Source organism: Pyxicephalus adspersus, chromosome 4 (assembly GCF_032062135.1).
Source record: "Pyxicephalus adspersus chromosome 4, UCB_Pads_2.0, whole genome shotgun sequence".
NCBI classification, from domain to species: domain Eukaryota; kingdom Metazoa; phylum Chordata; class Amphibia; order Anura; family Pyxicephalidae; genus Pyxicephalus; species Pyxicephalus adspersus.
In genome coordinates, this window is record NC_092861.1 from 21,639,363 (window position 1) to 21,658,007 (window position 18,645).

An 18,645-nucleotide genomic window follows, 5' to 3' on the forward strand; every position below is an offset into this window, starting at 1 on the left:
TGAGGACATGAGATGACAGTTTTCCAATCATGCTGATTTTTGGCAGCTTTTGATGGATCTCAGAGGATAAACAATTGGACAGGCTAGAAAACCTAGCAATTATTGCTCTGTGATTATCCGGTGTTAGGAGTGTGTCACACCTTTAACCAGCACCTGCTTCTGCCTTGCCTTAACATGCACATACCTGCATTCACATTTTTAATTATAATTATCAGATCTGAGCCAAAAATCAGAGAAATGATGAGATCCCTCTCTTCATTGTATGCTAATCCTTAATCATATAAATGTAAAGCAGAAAGAACTGCAGATTAAAAATTATCTCAGAAATCAACTGGGGTTTATATTACAGATCTGTTTACAGCAAGCAATTTTTTTCCTTTTATTTTGCCAAAAACAAAAAAACATAGTTAAAAAAAAATCAGCACTAAAGATATATATACAAGGAAAATGATCACAGGAGCCAATCCTGTAGATCTCTAGTAGACCCAATATGCTCATACTTATAGATAACAATACTGATTATTTCTATTTTCTGATGATTTTTTTAGAGGTCCCAGATAAGGAATAGTGCAGTCCTTAGATGTGGAAATAATTTCCCCTAGTTAGGTTGGGTTAAAAATGCCCCTACTTCGGAGGCCAATAGAATAATAAATAGTCAAACATCAGTGCTCAGTAGAAGTAAAAAAGAATGCCTTAGCGTCTGCAGTCGGTAAGTGTACCCCTTTAACACTTTCTCTACTACTCTAGAAGGATTTCGGGGTCCTTACTCCAGAACCAATTAATCTCATTCTTTCCTCCTGATTCATCAAACATATCCTGTTGTCTTTTGTATTCTAGATCAAAAGTCAAACAGGATAAAAGAGAACCCCATAGAATGACTTTAGCAGTAGGTCAAGATGAATTGCAGTCCCCAAAAAAAGAAACCAGCAGATAATTAAGCCTTCTGACACATACTCAAATCTAAAATTTCATCTTTGGGTGGACTTTTTAATTTCATTTTGTAACCTACATGTTCCTCCACTCTGTTTGTTTCGATATCTTTGTCATAAAAGGTGAGGCAAAATAAAGCTTCCAGCCGAGAAAGCTATTTCAGAGCAGCTATTGTGTCTCTGATTCTTGCAGAACAGCCCATTTAAATGCAGATGCCAGCTACCTGGTGAGAATAAAAAATTAATTCAGAATCCTGACATTATTTCATATTTATCCCATCTGAAACCACACATCAAGCACCACCAGCTGCTCCCGGTAAGATCACACTGAAAGGCTATATGGTAGAAAATGATTGTCACATTTCTTACTTTCTAGAAAGAAAGGCAACTTTTATTTCACACTTGGCTGGCTCCTAAATAATTCACGTCTGATGATTTATGAATCTGCACAGTATTTTTTTTGTCCCCCAGCCTATGTCTCTATAGGTCTCCGATGGGAAAAAAAAGCTATATCGCCTCCCGCAGTCAACACCTAATAATAACTGCAAAGTAGGCAGGTTTTCTCCAAAATTAGTGAAAGAGAAATACTGTGAAGGTTATTTAAATGACAGGGCTGCAGTGTGGATTGCAAGGACAGGGCCAGAAAATGTCACAAATAGTTTTTTGTGGATGGAAAATATTTCTTAGAATTCCTTATCTTGTTTTCCTTCGATTAAAAGCGTAACATAAAACTTATAGGTGGCCATAAAGTGCCCAATGACATCTCCATTTGGACAGTCCATTGTAATGTTTGCTGTCTATTGGCCCCTTAAGAGGTTGTTCACCAGTTGTCATTTATTATTATTACTATTGTTAATAATAATAATATTATTATTATTATTATTATTAATAACCACCTGGGCATTTCACTGATGTCTAGATTTCTGTACCAAAAGTGGTACACTGTTTTTCATGAAATTTTTTTTATTAAATTGTAGACCTATAACTTACAGAAATCTGTCCGTACAAGGGTCTAGTAGATATCATGAATATAAAAAAAAGTTTGAAACAAAATCATGTAAAAAAAAAAAATTGAGTTCAATGCAAAGTTATTTGAATTTCCGGCCCCGCCTCCCGCCGGCACCGACGCATGCAGCGACATCACCGGGAAACCCCAGAGATCGTCACTGCACACGCCGGGAGAATACAGAAGAGGACAGACGTGTCCGGAGGAGCTGCGGGGACAGGGTAAGTATTTTCTTTCAGTTGTAATCCGATTGTCATACAATGTTGTATGACAATCAGATTGCAACATAATGCTTGTTTACATTTTTAGCCACCTTGACTTCAGTTCGGGGTAAACGATAGTAGCAAGTTCGCTTACCCCGAACCAAGGTCGGGCTTAAGGGCCGGGTGGTTAATAAACAGGATTTATATAGTGCCAACATATTACGCAGCGCTGAAATAATTTATTTCTTCAGCCCTAATATGAAGTGGAAACCTTAAAAATTAAACTAGATCAAACATTCTCAACCAGGGATTGCGGAATTCTAGGGTTCCTCCATGATTGCTGGGGGTTCCTTGAACACATAGCTGAATGACCTCCCATTTGATGATTCCTGCATTGTTTTGGGGGCAAAACCATTTGGTCATGCCAGCTCCATGACTCTAATGATGATTTTAGGTGTCTCTAAAGGTCCTATTCTAGCCACCATTGTCGGTGGAACATTCTTTCCACTAGACTGCAATGTGAGAAGCTTTATTTCCCACTGACTCTCAATATATTGGCTTTAGCAAGGGTTCCCTGAGACACATAAATTATTGTAGGGGTTAAAAAAATTGAGAAAGGCTGGATTAGACCAAAAGAAGAAATGCAATGTGTGGCCAGCTTTAGTTGTGTCTCAAGATAATACATGGCACTACTGAGGATAAGGACATTTATGATATATAGTCATATATTTTTAATTGCAAGTTTGTCATCAGCCAATTAATTGGTTGATACCCAGTGAATAGAAACCCTTACATTGCTCTTCCAGGACGTGTTTTTCTAACTGACTTTCTGTTCTTGGGTGACAACACTGATCCTCCGCAGATACACGGAATGGGAATGGGCATTGTCACCACAGGGCACTTACTGACACATATTAAAATATATCACATCTGAAAACTGGTCATCTGGAATGTATTAATCGTGTGTTCCTTGGTGTCGATCCATTTTAGGAACAAACAAGTGTTTTAAGAGCTAAATACTGTTTTATAACACTGCAGAATCCTTTGGAACATTCCTAACACTTGATTAACAATTTATTTAAAGCTAGTTGCTTTCTCTGGTACCCCCCCACAATCATATTATTTTATACTTAGTTATTTATCACTGTCACTTTGTGCTTCTATATGCAATCCAAACAGATCGCTAAGCCAACAGGGTTCTGTACCTTTCCTAGTGCTCCTCTCAGAAGCTCTCAACACCAGAGCAATCAGTGGGTTAGTTTTTGGAAAAAGTAATGCAAATATCAAAATGCCTTGATGGGTGGATGTCATTTTGGAAGAATGTGTGTTCCTGTGATAGACTGTATTTATATGAACTTACATGCCCACATCTGATGCTGAGTATTCACGATTGAAAGGACTGAAAATTAATTAATGAAAGGGCGGGGTATAAACAATGTCCCTGATTTAATAAAGCTTTCCAAGGCTGGAGAGGATACATTTTAATCAGTGAACCTGGAAAATGACAAACCTGGAAAAATTCCTGCAAAATTCCAGCAAACCTGGAATGAATTTCATAAAAGTAATTTGCAATTTGTTAGTAAATGTATTCAATCCTGGACCAGATCCATTCCAGGTATGCTGGATCACCCAGCTTCACTGATGAAAGTCTATTCTCTCCAGCCTTGGAGAGCTTTAATAAATAAAGCCCAATCTGAGAAGCTGGCTGTATGCAGTGCAAGACTGAAAGTAAGGCTGGAGGTCATCTTTAAAATGAAAAATGATAAAATGATAGATGTAATAGACGTTACATGTAACAGATCTGCTTTGATATAGCAGGGCATGTTTCCAATACATCAAACCTGTCATCTCTAGAAAAAAATCTGCCACTCACCACACCACGCATCTATATTATCCTGAATGGATCATTGTGAATAGAAAATGAATTTAAAAACAATCATACTGTACATGGTCTCTATATGTTTCTATATGTGCATTAGGCCCAACTAGAAAGAAGAAAAGAAAGAATATCTAATTCTTCCCCACAAAAGTTTTGCACATACATTTTAATTTTTTCAATACACTTTAAAATATTCTGCATTTTTGTACAATTACCTTGGATACATGTGACAAACTTTCATACTTCTCGATGTCTAATGAAAAAAAAAAAGAAAATGCAAGTTATACCAAGATACATTGTGCAGTTCAGACTTTGTACACGGTACAAACTTAAGACACCTCATTAAAATTCCAGTTTAAAATCTTCAAACATTTTCAAAGCAATATGTAACATAAGTGAGGGGAAAATTGCAATCAGATTGCACTAATTATAGATGCAGTTAATTAAATGGGTTCTGCTGGATAGGTTAGGCACAATTACTGATATATAATTATAAGATCAAATACATCTGGTTCCATGGTAATAGGAATGCACATACATGGTTATTTTAAAATCTAATATATATATCTATATATATATATATATATATATATATATATATATATAGTACTGTTATCATTTTAGCACCTACTAACATCATTCTAATTACCAATGAAGTAGGGTTTTAAATATATAATCAACCGTATATATGTATGTATATATAAATATATATGACACTCCTAACATGGTCCTCTGGTAACATGGTAGCATGGTGACCTTCATAAGGTCTGCATTGATTTAATGTGACAATTTCCAATTCAGCATACACCAGGGTGCATGGTGGTAAAAGGTGTGGAGTACCATGTGTTACAATGCATAAATGTGAATATTGCTCTTTATAGGACAGTTTTGATATTCGCACGCATTCACTGTATCCTTTTGAATAAGTTTATGCAACGTCCCAACATTTATTTCCATCCATAGCTCCAAAAATGTTTCACTAAGATCTTGTATTAATGATAGGAGTTGAAACACTGTGTAAGGTCTTCTCCAGCACATCCCCAAGATTCATAATGGGGTTAATGGTCTGTACTTAGAATTTCAGCCTATTGAACTCTAGCATTATCATTTTGGAATATACCTGTGCCATCTGAAAAGAAAAAAAAAAATCTATTGACCTGGTTATATTCAGTATATTCAGATGACTTTACTTTTCAAGCACATATCGTTGCTAAACCTAGACCTGATTTATTGCTCTTCTAAAGTGGTAGTGGTTATGGATTTTTAAAAAGTGGCTGTAATCCAAATTCTAATTATATGGCACAGATCCTAAATCCATGTTTTAAAAAGTTTATTGGCTCTGTGCCACTCATAGAGTGATGTTTTGGCATCATTTTGGGTATTTTAAAATAGTTCGTGTCCATTGGCCATTTATTACCGGTAATTAGAACAGTCGCCAACTGGTGTCTCTGGCCGGTATGCCACTCCCCAGAGCCACACAGACCATGTCCACCATATAGATCGCAGGCTCAGCGGCGTGGGCAGGTTGTGTGTCTGCATTTTTAGTGGCACACAGCTCCCTGCGCATGCACGGTCCAGTCAATGAAATTAGTGGTCTCCAAAAGGTTGGCAACCATTGCATTAGAAGATATAGCTTTTTCTTTTGGGATTGCCGTGCTTTTGATAATTAGCTACTAGGTGGCAGAATGAGTCTTATTCTTAATATGCATTGAAATGAGCAATGCATAGGGGTTTGAATTGCTGTGCACAAAAACACAACCAGATGGGTTAAAATGTATAAATAAAGCCCCGTGTGTTCTATTTTCTCTTTCCTCACTTTAGTGGTGGTTAATAATAAAAGTAACCAAAAAACAGGATGATACAGTGTTACAAAACAAATAGTAAATATCAATGTCATTATAATGTCTTTGCAGTGTGGTAGGGTGGATGAAAAGGATTACATTTTAAAGGTTCTGTGTAACCCTGGCCTTGACAATCAGTAAAATTTTGTTTTGGCATATTTAAAATGTATACTGCTTTGCATATCAAAAATCTTTGAAATCATTTTTTGGTACATAAACAGCCTAATTTTGTATTTTTAAATTATTCCAAAACATTTTGTGAATTTAGTGCAATATAAAGGTGAAAATGGTCATTCAGAATAAAAGGACATATCCAAATTTTCCCCAAACTACTGCTATAACAAATCAGCTTCTATCACTATTTGCTTGTATTTATAGTAGCATATTGCAGTCTGTTCATCTACAAAGGTTTTATTTTTAGTAGAAGGCAAGTAACACTTGCTTATTATATTGCAAGACTCCCATGGTGGCGTTTCACTTAGATTGAACCAATGAGGCATTTACCAGAATGGGAACTTATGTAACCATTTTAAATTAACACCTCAGATTATACTTAGTAATCGATTGCCTTCCAGATGTTCATTCGCCCATACAAAATTTCATGTACTTATAAACCCACTTTGTCTAGAGACCAGACGATATATAGTAGATCTAGCTAGAGATATATAATACACATGTAAGCAGTGGTGATAGCATTCCTTCACCATCATAGAACCCATAACACTGCACCTTTTGAGTCCATACCTTGTTAAAGTGCATGAAATTGAATATGAGTTTGAAGTACCCTATTTTACAGAGTCTACCAAAACATTCACCATTTATTTTTTTAAAAGACTTTATTAAAGTGCCAGTTATTTACTTAAAAATACATAAAAAAAATTTACAAAACAAAAGCTGCCAACCAGCAGCGGTTCCCCTGCAGAGTACACAGCACCCTTTAAAATACCCCCCAAGCTGTACAAGGTTATGTACCCATGAGTGTTTCCTGCATCAACTGTAAACAAGCATGTGTCAAACAGACACCATAGTAGATGTGACAGAAGGGATTTGAGACCACATCCAATATTAAAAATGCCCATAGCTTATAGTTCATACTGCAACAGGTTTCCATTCACTTTACAGTGAAAATGGATACTGAAAGCGTCCCAGGTTACAGCAGTCAGATTTAGGAGTTCATTTAGAAGTCAGCATCTAGAGTGAATGTATGGTCTGATGCATTTGACATGACTCCCATCTTCTGATATTCACCAACTTTCTTCTCAAAGAAATTAGTTTTTCCTTCCAGAGAAATGTTCTCCATGAAGTCAAATGGATTTTCTGCTCTGAATAGCTACAAGGAGGAAAAAATAAAATATGTCAGCAGGTTCTATACATAGAGTTAAAGCTTAATAATGTTCTGTTAGTTTCCACTGTGTAGGGCCAATCTGAAATGGGGGAGATATTTTTTTCCTGCTTAACAATTCATAGCTATTTAGATTTTTATGATACAGTATTTATATAGCACCAACATATTGCACAGTGCAGTACAAAGTCCATAGTCATGTCACTAGCTGTCCCTCAAAAGAGCTCACAATCTAATGTCCCTACCCTAGTCATGTATAATTCAGTCTAAGGTAAAGTTTTTTGGGGGGAAGCCAATTAACCTAACTGCTTGTTTTTGTAATGTGGGAGGAAACCTACGGGGAGAACTATGCAGTGTTCTGGCTAAGATTTCAACCTGTAACAGTGCTGCAAAGGAGTGCATACCACTGAGCCACCCATGACTGATTCTTAATTTGGAGTAATATAGCACCACCATTTTAGGGTGCAGGAAGTCCATGATTTACTGATTGTATGCAGGCTGGAAGTTGCACAGAACACAATGTCACTATGAAAATATGGGCATTTAGTTGACAACTTTGTATACACATCTGATTGACACTTTACAGGTTAGGATAGTGTACCCTGTATAAGATCACTGGGTCAAGGCTGCAGAGATGTACAGCAATTCAGTACTAAGCAGAGCATTTTGGCCCTACCATTAAAGCAGTCCTTGTTAGTGAGTGATGTGGAATACTAAGTGTAGTGTTTGGGGTTGCATATTTCATCTTTATTTAGTTACCTTGCTAAAGCCCAGCTCCAACAAGAGACGATCTGCCACAAACTCAATATATTGCTTCATCAGGTCACCATTCATGCCGATCAGTTTCACAGGCAGTGCGTCCGTCAAGAATTCCTAGAACATTAGAGGTAAAAGGTTTACGATCCAGAACTGCAGTTGCCCATCCAAGCTAGTTTACACACTTAAATTATACTTTTCTGTACAAAGATTAGAAGACCACCTCTGCCTATTCAGGGGGAGATTAGCCAGTTATGAACAGGCAAAAAACAGAGCAACTTTTTAATAAAAGCGATGCCAACAAACTTAGGAACCTTTCCATCTGCTTTACACATGTGTACTAGATGCTCTAGAAGATAAATTAATCTGGAAAAAAACAAAAAACTTTTGCATCTAGCCAACAGTGCCTTACTTTAGGATATCACTGTTCTGCAATAACCTAATAGCCTTGCAGCCTCCAGTGTTACTAAACCATTTGTTTAGCCATCCTAACCATTTCCCATAAGCTTTAAGTTTGGCAGCACTATAGGTCTGCATTAATCAGATTTTAGTTAGCCAAAAGCACATAGAAAATCCTGTACACCATCACTCTCTACAGACCTGTTAACAGCTATGTGTTCTGGGTGGCAGTAAAGATTTATGAACTGTTGTATACCTGCTCAATTCTGACAGCATCAGTGATCAGCTCCCGGACACGGTCTTCTGATGGCTTGTGTACAAGGTGTTTGAACATAAGACAAGCAAAATCTGTGTGCAAACCCTGCAAGAAAGAGACCCAAACAGATCAGTTAGCAAGTGCACAAAAATGTAAATTATGGGGTAGTGCGCTGTAGGGAGGCAGATTCCAAGTTTTTCTCAGTAGTGAAAGTTTGCTTACCTCATCTCTGCTGATGAGCTCATTAGAGAATGTGAGACCAGGCATCAATCCACGTTTCTTCAGCCAAAAGATTGCTGCGAAGGACCCAGAGAAAAAGATTCCCTCCACAGCAGCAAATGCAACCACACGTTCACCTATGCAAAAAGATTGTTTGCCATTTAGAGGACACTGGAGTATGCAATAAATTCAATCCTCAGCCTAGAAATGAATGCTCTGGGACAGCTACAAGTTCACCAACATCCAATACAAAATTAGTCATATGCCGGTCAGTTGCTATATTAAAATTAGTAGCAGCAGCAGCAACTGGTGCTAGGAAACGTCAATAGGCAGGGATGGACAGACAAGGTATCCGGTATGGCATACCCTGAAATGCAACACCATCCGTGCTGGTAGCCCTTAAGGGGAGGCAGATTTTAGACACAAGCTGTATTAAAAGTCTATGTTGCAAGAATATATTGCTTAAACAAAACTTGTCATTTTGACACAATTTGTGAGATATCTATCTTTGTAAAACCCCTTCAGTCCTCATTTACATGATATGGTCAATCTCTTCCTAACATACCAAGCTTCTTCCTATCTCCATTAAAGCTTTGGGTAATCCATTAAACTATGAATTCCTGGTAATGAATGCAAAGTGAAGTGTCATCTGGTATACAGTTATGAGAAGTGATCGTGCCTTTGGTTCTTACCATAGGTTGCATTTTTGTCACTAATCCAGCGAAGTGCCCATTCGGCCTTCTTTTTCACACAAGGCAGTGTTTCAATTGCATTGAACAGGAACTCCCTGAAGTATAGAAAAATGTTTACTTATAACAGGCCTGAAAGCTTTTCTATGTACAGAAAGAATTTTGCATACATGGGTCAGCTTTCCTGTTAGTATAGCAGTCTTACCTCTCTTTGGGATCTTTAATATATGTGTCAATGAGAAGGCTATACATCTCTGAATGAATGTTCTCCATTGCAATTTGGAAACCATAGAAACAGCGTGCTTCTGTGACTTGTATTTCCTGACTGAATCGCTCAACCTGTTTAGAAACAAAACATTAGTGAAGTTAATCATCAAGTACTTCTATGTCTTTCAGCTATAGCTGGCTTTGTGTGCAGTTGAGATAAACATTACAGTGCAAGTTAACCACCAAGCCTGAGCAATTTGGTTCTTTACAAATTATTCATTTGTGGATTACTTATTAACCCAAAAACCATCCACACTAGTCTATTTATTCAGTGTCCTTAAGTTATGGCACACAAGATGGTTATATCCTGTTTTATAGTAACCACAAATAACTTAGCCACACTATCCACAAGTTTCTGACAAGTGCCATTACAGCATCTTTGCAAAAAAAAATCTTGTTTGTGCCCATGAACTAAAACCTTTACTAGAACATGGAGGCATATCTGCCAGTTTAAAGACCACCTAGGCAGCATTGCCCTTTTATAATTTGTTTGACTTATGTAACAATGTGTACTAACCAAGTTCTCGTTCACAATCCCATCACTGGCAGCAAAGAAAGCCAACACATGTGAAATAAACCACCTCTCCTCCTCTTTGAGAGATTCCCAGTGCAGAAGGTCTTTTGAAAGATCGACCTAAAAAAGTAAGCAATTTCAGTTAAAACATGCAAGCATTAAAACACAGGTTGTTAGAACAAAGCTGAAAGCACAATCTAAATACTAGATTGCTCCAATATAGGACAATGGATTACATCTAGTGGATAAGAGGAAGCCATAATTAGCTGGTAAAATAAATGGTCAGGGAAGAAACATACCCAAGCACACCATACAGAGCAAAAGTAGTCTTAAAGTGTACCCATTTTTTATATTCATATCCAGCTAGATAACAGCATTTTTTGTTCTATTAATTTTTACTACAAGATTTGGAGAAGTGAGATAAGGTTACTAGTTTGGTTCTTTTTTTTCTATGTTTAGTGTTATTTGGATCTTTTTTCTAATATATGCTTCTGATATTAAGATTAAGATTATTAAATATTGCTGAATGCCAATTTATGACAGAACATTTTGTTCAGACCACCAAAAGTAGGAAAAAAATTAGTAAAATGTTGGGTGGTTTCTCCAATTTTGTTTTACACTGTATTTTGATTTACTCCCTTCCTCGATTGTAACCAAATCCCCACAATAAAAATTGTTTTAAAAAAGTGTACCTAAACATGAAATTTTCACTTTACATAAAAAGGTAGGCAATTAGGAATGAATGGGAGTTCAGAGCCTCCTGGGATACCTCAATCACACATCCCTCTTGCGTGCTACTCCTGCACATGCCCAAGCACCTTTTGTTAAAAGGGAAAGAAATTGCCTGCGTCACTGGAAGAACACGGAAGATGATCAAATGGTGGTGCCCAGCATGCCAGCCCAGAGAGATACCGGGACCCAATGGAGGAGAGACCTCTGGACCTATAGAATGCTCTGTGAGATTGAAGTGTATTTTGTTTTGGGCATGTGGCAGTGACAGGCATTTTCACTGCCAATAGGGGACAGCTGAAGCATTTTCAGGATATGATCTTGAAGTGGTAGAAGAGGGAGACGAGTATTTAAGTTGTAGACTGACTCACCTCCTCTGCAGTCCAGAATGAGGCCTCTGCTTTCTTGTACATCTGCCAAATATCATGGTACTGGATTGGGAAGATCACAAAGCGGTGGGGATTATCCCTCAGGAGCGGCTCATCTTGAATATTTTGTTTCTGTTCTTTGAGCTTAACCTACAAAAATAAAAATAAGTCATGTGAGAATAGTAATTGCAACCTTTGCTCCCAAGCCCCTAGGAGATGTACACAAAACAGAGGTATAACCTCTGAGAATATAAACATCACTGAAGTATGCAAGATGAATAACATTGTGTAACACTACACCCAGCAAAGCCTTCCAGGTGAAGGGCATAGGGTCACTGCCTGCACCCTCTGTAAGACTACTAGTACATGGTGTACAGGTCACCTCATACAACACCAACATCATGCTGCACATCCCTTGTTTTTAGTCTCAAGTAGTTTGTGAGTTTAGTGCAATAAAAAGGCAAAAATTATCAATCAGAACATAATTTATTAGATTATATTAGTTTTACTATGTATAAAACAAATATTGAAACTCATGTGCAGATTTTTTTGTGAGCCACCAACATTTTCTCAGACCAGTTGGCGACTGCTGTTCTAAAGCAATGCATTCCATGACTTTACTATATGAAGGATAACTTACCGGTTCATTCTCCGTATCCTGGAAAATCTTACGGGCCGTCTTACTAGCCAGGACCCTGGTGTTGCTCAGGGAAGGCGGCTGCAGAAATAAACCATGAACTTTGTTAGAATATAAAATGCTTAACCATGGAGAAGCCTTAAAAAAAGCTTTCTGGACATCAGGGAACCCCAGCTATATTCACAGATCTCAGTATATTAGTGTGGGGATTAGGGGGAAGAACAACTCTTACAGAAGGGGGGCACTCTGACCTAAAAGGGCAAAATTGGTCATTATGGGCTCAGTGGTTAGCACTCTGGCCTTTGCAGCACTAGGTCCCAGGGTTGAATCTCAGCATATCCACATGGAGTTTGTATGTTGTTCCTGTGTTTGTGTGGGTTTTCTCCAGTACTCCAGTTTCCTCCCAAAGACATGCATTTAGGCTAATTGGCTTCACCCCCAAAATTGACCTTAGACTGTAATAAAGACAGATGGCTGAGGTAGGCACATTAGATTGTTAGGCCCTTGAGCAACAGCTAGTCACATGACTTATAGACTTTGTACAAGACTGCATAATATGTCAGCACTATATAAATACTGTGTAGTAATATTTCCCAGGAACCTATGGGAGGAACTCTGGATTAGAGTGAATGAAAAATCCTGCAGCAGAGCAGACAAGCCTTGTACAGATTAATTGCTGCAGCTGACTGGTCAGCCATGTAAATGTACAGCACTGTGCAATACGTTGGCACTATGTAAACCCTGCTTAAAAATGTTTAATGATTAGGTCGGTGCTGCAGAAGCAATGCTGGCTCTAAAGGGTGGGGTGCAGGCTTTTGTATAATACTAAGAAGAAGGATCCCAGTACAGAGGACTGTTCGCCACCCTTCAGAGACAGCATTGCTTCTGCAGCACTGACCTAATTATATAGCACCAACATATTACACAGTGCTGTACAATAAATAGGAAACACATACATATATAAATAAAATACTATTGCAAGTTTCCCTCCTAAATATCAGGAAGCCTTCCCTCTATATAGAATACTGATAGAAGTCTCCTCACAAACCTCCCGCCATATAAGGGAAGCAGACATACCGTGTTCTCCTTGTCAGCCAGGCTCAGGCTCTTCATGGGGGACACATTCTCATTCATAGCTCCGAGAGGTTTGCGGATGGACAGCATGGTGAGTGGATGAAGCGCGGGAAGCGGCAAGAGCTGAGAGCTGAGGCGGGCTGCTGTGTACTGAGCAGAGGAACAGACTCCCCCCCAAGTAATCTGACATTCCCTCGTGTGAATCTCCCAGGCCCATGTATTGCTATAGCAGTCAGTGATTCCCCCGGTCTAGGTTCATAGAGGTGAAGTGAGGACATTGCCGGGAGATGTGACAGGAATGGAGGGCGGGAATCACCTCACAATGTGTTTATAAACTAGAAATACACATATCCCTCCGCTTATATTACCTAAATGTTCACCTAGGACGATGCGGCATTACAGATCCCGCCCTTTGTATAATCCGTGACTGTCGCCACATTCGGCTTTTATTATAAATAATAAAATATCTGTCATACAACACCCCTCCCCCTCCCCCTCAGAGAAAGCGCGGGTTAGCTGCTCTCCCGCCACAACCGGGCGGCCAGGTGACTGTCAGCATTCCGCGCGAGCACCCCCAAGGCAAAATCTGGCGCGCCTTTCTGATTTCTCTGAATCCTCCAATCAGCTGGGCGTCTGGTGTCACGTGGATGCATTCCGCACCCTTTCCGGAAGTAAACAATTGGGTTCCCGCGCAGTTTTGAACAAAGTAATTGGGAGCGTGGATTAATAGTGAAGGATTTATACTCGGAGCGATGTAAGGAGATATAGATTGTGTAATATAGCGATGACAGGGCTGTGTAAGGAGCACGTATGCCCTCACCATGGTGCCAATATATAACTTGTCTTTTTGTTCATAAGGCGGTGCTAAGGGAGAAAGAGCATTCATATAATTATGTAATATCTATTATCAGCCTTGTATTACCTCATAGTACATATAATACTGTTATATATCAGGACTCTGCATGCTGCGATATCAAACAATGAGCCTGCAATGATTTCTCTATCACTATATAATATATAGCAATGGCTATCCTATAAGGATTAGGGTTTGTTTTACTTCCTAGTACATATAATACTGTTACATATCATGACTGTGCATGCTGCGATATCATACAATAAGCCGGCAATGATTTCTCTATAATTATATAATACATAGCAAGGGCTATCTCATAAGGATCGGGGTTTGCATTACTCCCTGTACATATAATACTGTTAAATATCATGACTGTGCATTCTGGGATATCATACAATGAGCCTGCAATGATTTCTCTATCCCTATATAATAAATATCTGCACCCTCCCCATAATTTGTCCTTGGAAGTGTCCTGGAATAAAGAACATTTGCCCAAGTATCTGCTTTTCTTTCTAATGAAATGTTAATGAATTGGTGGCAGTGCAGCTGTTGTACTCAATGATCCTGAGAGTAATTGACAAGTAGCAAACATCTGACAATAATGATTCTTTTGTTCTTTTACATAGGTGGGGCATTGCACAGTTCAGGCTGTTTGCATGGTCAGGATTTAGTATTGTGAATACAGAGGAAGAATCTATTGACAGGTAAGAAAATGTGTTCCTTACAGAACTGGAAGGACAATGTTGTTATTAGTGATGGCAATACAGGCTGCTTCCCCCACCTCTTAGATTGTAAGCTCTTCTGGGCAGGGTCTTCTCCTCTTCCTGTGTCACTATCTGTATCTGTTTGCAACCCCTATTTAATGTACAGCGCTGTGTAATATGTTGGTGCTATATGAATCCTGTTTATTATTAATAATAATAAAATAAATGAGGAAGACCAGCAGGGGTAAAAGCGTACCTTAACTTAGAATTTTCACCTTACATAAAAGGTTGGACAACCCTGTAAGGTAAAAATTCTGTTGTTTGTTTTTTTTATTATTATTATTATTTTTTATTTCCTTCCCCTAATTCTCTATCATTCTTGATGAATCGGAGCACAAAGCCTCCTGGGTGCTCCTTCTGCATCTCAGGCATGCACAGAAGGAGCCTTTTTGTAGGAGCTATTGTCCTCCCTGTCTCCAGGGTCTGTATTTGATGTTTCATGTTGCAACCTATGTTTAGTACCAAAGTTGCAGTTTTGTAAAATATGTTCGGCCATTTCTCCATCCAGTATTTCAGCCAATTGTATTACATTTATTTGTGAAGGTTTTTTTCGTTAACAAACCTGTTATATATGGAGGCTAGTAATGCTCTCCTCCTGAAAAATACAGACTGTGGGTAATTTTCACATTCAGTATTTTAATTTCTGCACAGGGAACACCTAAGCCGCATACTTTATAGGTGATTCAAAATGTTATAAAGACAGATAATCAAAATGCCAACCAATAAGATGTATTTTTTAAAACCAGGTAAGAAATGGTATCTTATATTTACCCTGATTACCTGAAAATAAGCCCTAGCATGAATTTTCCGTGTTTTTGAGGATGCTCTAAATATAAGCCCAACCCCGAAAAATAAGCTACAATATATATGAATACATGGACAAGTTCATTTAAGGAAAGCACTATTGCTAGACATGAGCAATTGGGGCCAATGGTTCTAAAGAAAATGAAGTCACAAGAAATTCAAGATGGATTTCAGGGTTTGGAGAGTTATGTTGATGTTACCGAATGTGATGACATGACTATACGAGGGTGCTGAGAAGTTCCTGGCTTTACCCCCTTCTAGATAAAATAGAACAATGAGTGTTGGGGCATATGACAGCCTAATATCTTAGTATGTAACTGTGTCAGGTCTTTGCGATTGTTAAATCTGTTTTTTCTGTTAATGAGAAGCTGTGATGGCAGAGGCACAAGCAAGTTTTACGTAGTTGGAGTTACCGGCCGTCATGAAGTTTTTGTTTCTCCAGCGAAAGTCAGCAAAGGACATTCACACTGAGATGTCACAAACACTGGGGGAGAAGTGTCCTTCCTACAGCACTGCCAAAACCTGGATGTCTCATTTCAAGACTGGGCATTTCACTGTTTAAGATGAGCCCCGCAGTGGGAGCCCCCCAACCTCGTATTTGAATAAATGTTGATTTTTTTTGTTCTAGAATAAATGTTGATTGTTGTTCATGAAAAAAATGACATCCCCTGAAAATAAACCCTAGTGCATCTTTGGAGCAAAAATTATACGACATTGTCCTTTTTTCGGGGAAACACTGTATTTTCTTGGTGAAAGGTACATTTTAACAATAAGTTTCTTTAAGGGTAGAGCCGCACATTGAATTTGGATCTATTGCTAACAAATATTCACCCATTTGCTGGTGGTCACCTCATTGGGTCTCAGTAATATGGGGGGATCTTTAGCACTAATTTATCAATTTATTTTCTAATACAATGAAACTCAATACAGCAAACTACACAAATAGCATACTGAATGTTTAGTGATTCGTGTCACATGATTGAAGCCTTAGATGGTTGTGTGAGATTCTGGGAGTGGTAAATACAGATCTTTTTGGGAGTGCCGGCATTAAAAAAGCGTTAAGAAGCCTTCAGGCAACCTTGAAATGTGCTGTATATCTAGTAAACCTATCCAAAGCCTTTGAGAAGAATGTGTTAATTTTAAAAAAAGTTGGTATTGAGATCTAGTAAATAAAGAAATCATGCAGATTCTAGCCAGATCATTTGTAATGTGAATTGATTGGGACCAGGGTACTTGTTAAAACTTATGTAACTCCATCTTTTGTTTAATAGGCTGAGCTTTTCAGGCAGCTGCTTAGTTTTGTCATTTCAGGAGCAATAGGAGACGCTAAAGGAATTGACCACCTGTCACTTTTTTACCATTCATGGCCTGCTTTAGAGATGAATAGCTCTGCTGCTTTGCCATGCAAATGATTCATACCCCCACCATTTTTACATTACTGCTCTAACACTTACTATGTTGATTACTTGATTGCTGTTTGTAACAAATTAATACCTACAATTTACAATACATATGATTATTACACAGTATTTATTTAGTGATGACATTTTATGCAGAGTTTTACAAAGTCTATAGTCATGTCACCAACTGTCCCTCACAATCTAATGTCCCTACCAAAGTCATATGTCTTTAATACAATCTAAGGACAATTTTAGGGGGAAGCTAATTAACCTAACTGCTTATTTTTTTTGAAATGTGGGAGGAAACTGGAGTACCCGGAGGAAACCCACGCAAGCAAGGGAGAACCTGCAAACTCCATGCAGATAGTGTCCTGGACGAGATTTGATCCTGGGATCCAGCGTCGCAAAGGCCAGAGTGCTAACCACTGAGCCACCGTGCTGCCCATGAATACGTATGCCATCATTGCTGTATGTAAAAAAAATAAAAATAAAAACTCCTCTTGTATATTGTTTGAACCTATGTATGTCATTGTTTTCATATCCTCTAATAAAAAGTAAATAAATAAAAAATGATCCTTGTGGATGTCCATCAATAACGTGGACCAAGGTGTGTTTTGTGGATCATGTCTGCTTCCTCGGACTCTGAGACAATCCAAATAGAAATTGATAATGTAAATATGTGAATTGTTCAAATCCACTAGGTTACAGAACCATTGACGTTCCTACTCTGAGGCTTTTTAAAATAGGTTCCCCAAAGGAACAGAAATTTGGGTCCTTGTACCAGGATGTCTTAAGATATGAACAAATGTAAGTTGCCTGAAATGAATGGCCATGTTCACCTCGATCAAAAATCTGACACGTACATCATTCATAATCAATGCCAATATGCACTGTCTGTAGTTACTGCTGTTCACTCCTATGGAGGAAAGTACAGCAGGTTTCATACGCTCATCCTATCCCTTCTAATTTCCATTGAACAGAATGGTGCTGTGTGTACAGCGTCCATTCATTCATCTGTCACTTGAAACGATCACAACAGATTGTTTCCAGCAACAATCCTTTTCATCTACATTGGACATTTGTACAGGGCTTTAGACTGAGGTGCTTGTTATCCACATGGGTTGAGAAACAACCTCATAAATGTCATATTGGCCTAGCTGGTCAATAGTAAAACTTAGGAGACAGAAGATGCTTTCAATGGAAAAACACAGGGAGTATTTTCACCCGGGGCATTCAAGGAAATTTTGTTCCTACGGTATACTAAAATGGCCTTATGGGATTTTAAATTACAAGTTTCTGTAATATAACTTATTATAAGCTTTTTGGGACAGGGTCCTCTCCTCCTCCTGTGTCACTCTATTTGTCTGTCGTTTGCAACCCCTATTTAATGTACAGCGCTGCTTAATATGTTGGTGCTATATAAATCCTGTATAATAATATGCAATAATACAATGCAGTGCTCAGGATCTCCTTCAACTGTACTGTAAACCTTCTTTTAGGAGAAATGAATATCATCGTTGACAGCCTCTGAAAATCTCATTCATTTACTTTTATTGATTGGGAACTATGAAAAGTCAAATAAGTCTGAAGTCCTTTTATCATTCTTGTTAATGCTAAGTGATGTGATATTAAAACAATATTGCCAGCATAACAGCCAGGCAACTAGCAGACTGAGAGTTTGGTAACAGTGGCAGCCTTAGTTTTTGTGTTTTTTTT

At 38.3% G+C, this 18,645-nt stretch overlaps 1 protein-coding gene across 1 annotated transcript; it reads right to left on the minus strand.

Annotated features, from left to right (window-relative positions):
- Positions 1–6,675: 6,675 nt before the first annotated feature.
- Positions 6,676–13,279, minus strand: RRM2 (ribonucleotide reductase regulatory subunit M2). The gene is made up of 10 exons (XM_072407539.1): positions 13,112–13,279; positions 12,038–12,115; positions 11,401–11,547; positions 10,304–10,420; positions 9,725–9,858; positions 9,523–9,617; positions 8,834–8,967; positions 8,612–8,716; positions 7,960–8,073; positions 6,676–7,188 (listed from the first exon to the last, which is right to left on the minus strand). Exons 1-10 carry the CDS (start codon positions 13,196–13,198, stop codon positions 7,036–7,038), a joined length of 1,164 nt encoding a protein of 387 aa, XP_072263640.1. The 5' UTR covers positions 13,199–13,279; the 3' UTR covers positions 6,676–7,035.
- Between the last annotated feature and the right edge of the window lie 5,366 nt (positions 13,280–18,645).

Coding starts and splice junctions, on each gene's coding strand:
- RRM2 (XM_072407539.1), bottom strand. CDS start 13,198: ATGCTGTCCATCCGCAAACCTCTCGGAGCTATGAATGAGAATGTGTCC. Junction 9,618..9,724: donor ATTAAAGATCCCAAAGAGAG/GTAAGACTGCTA, acceptor TCTATACTTCAG/GGAGTTCCTGTTCAATGCAA. Junction 8,074..8,611: donor ATGCTGTCAGAATTGAGCAG/GTATACAACAGT, acceptor CTAATGTTCTAG/GAATTCTTGACGGACGCACT.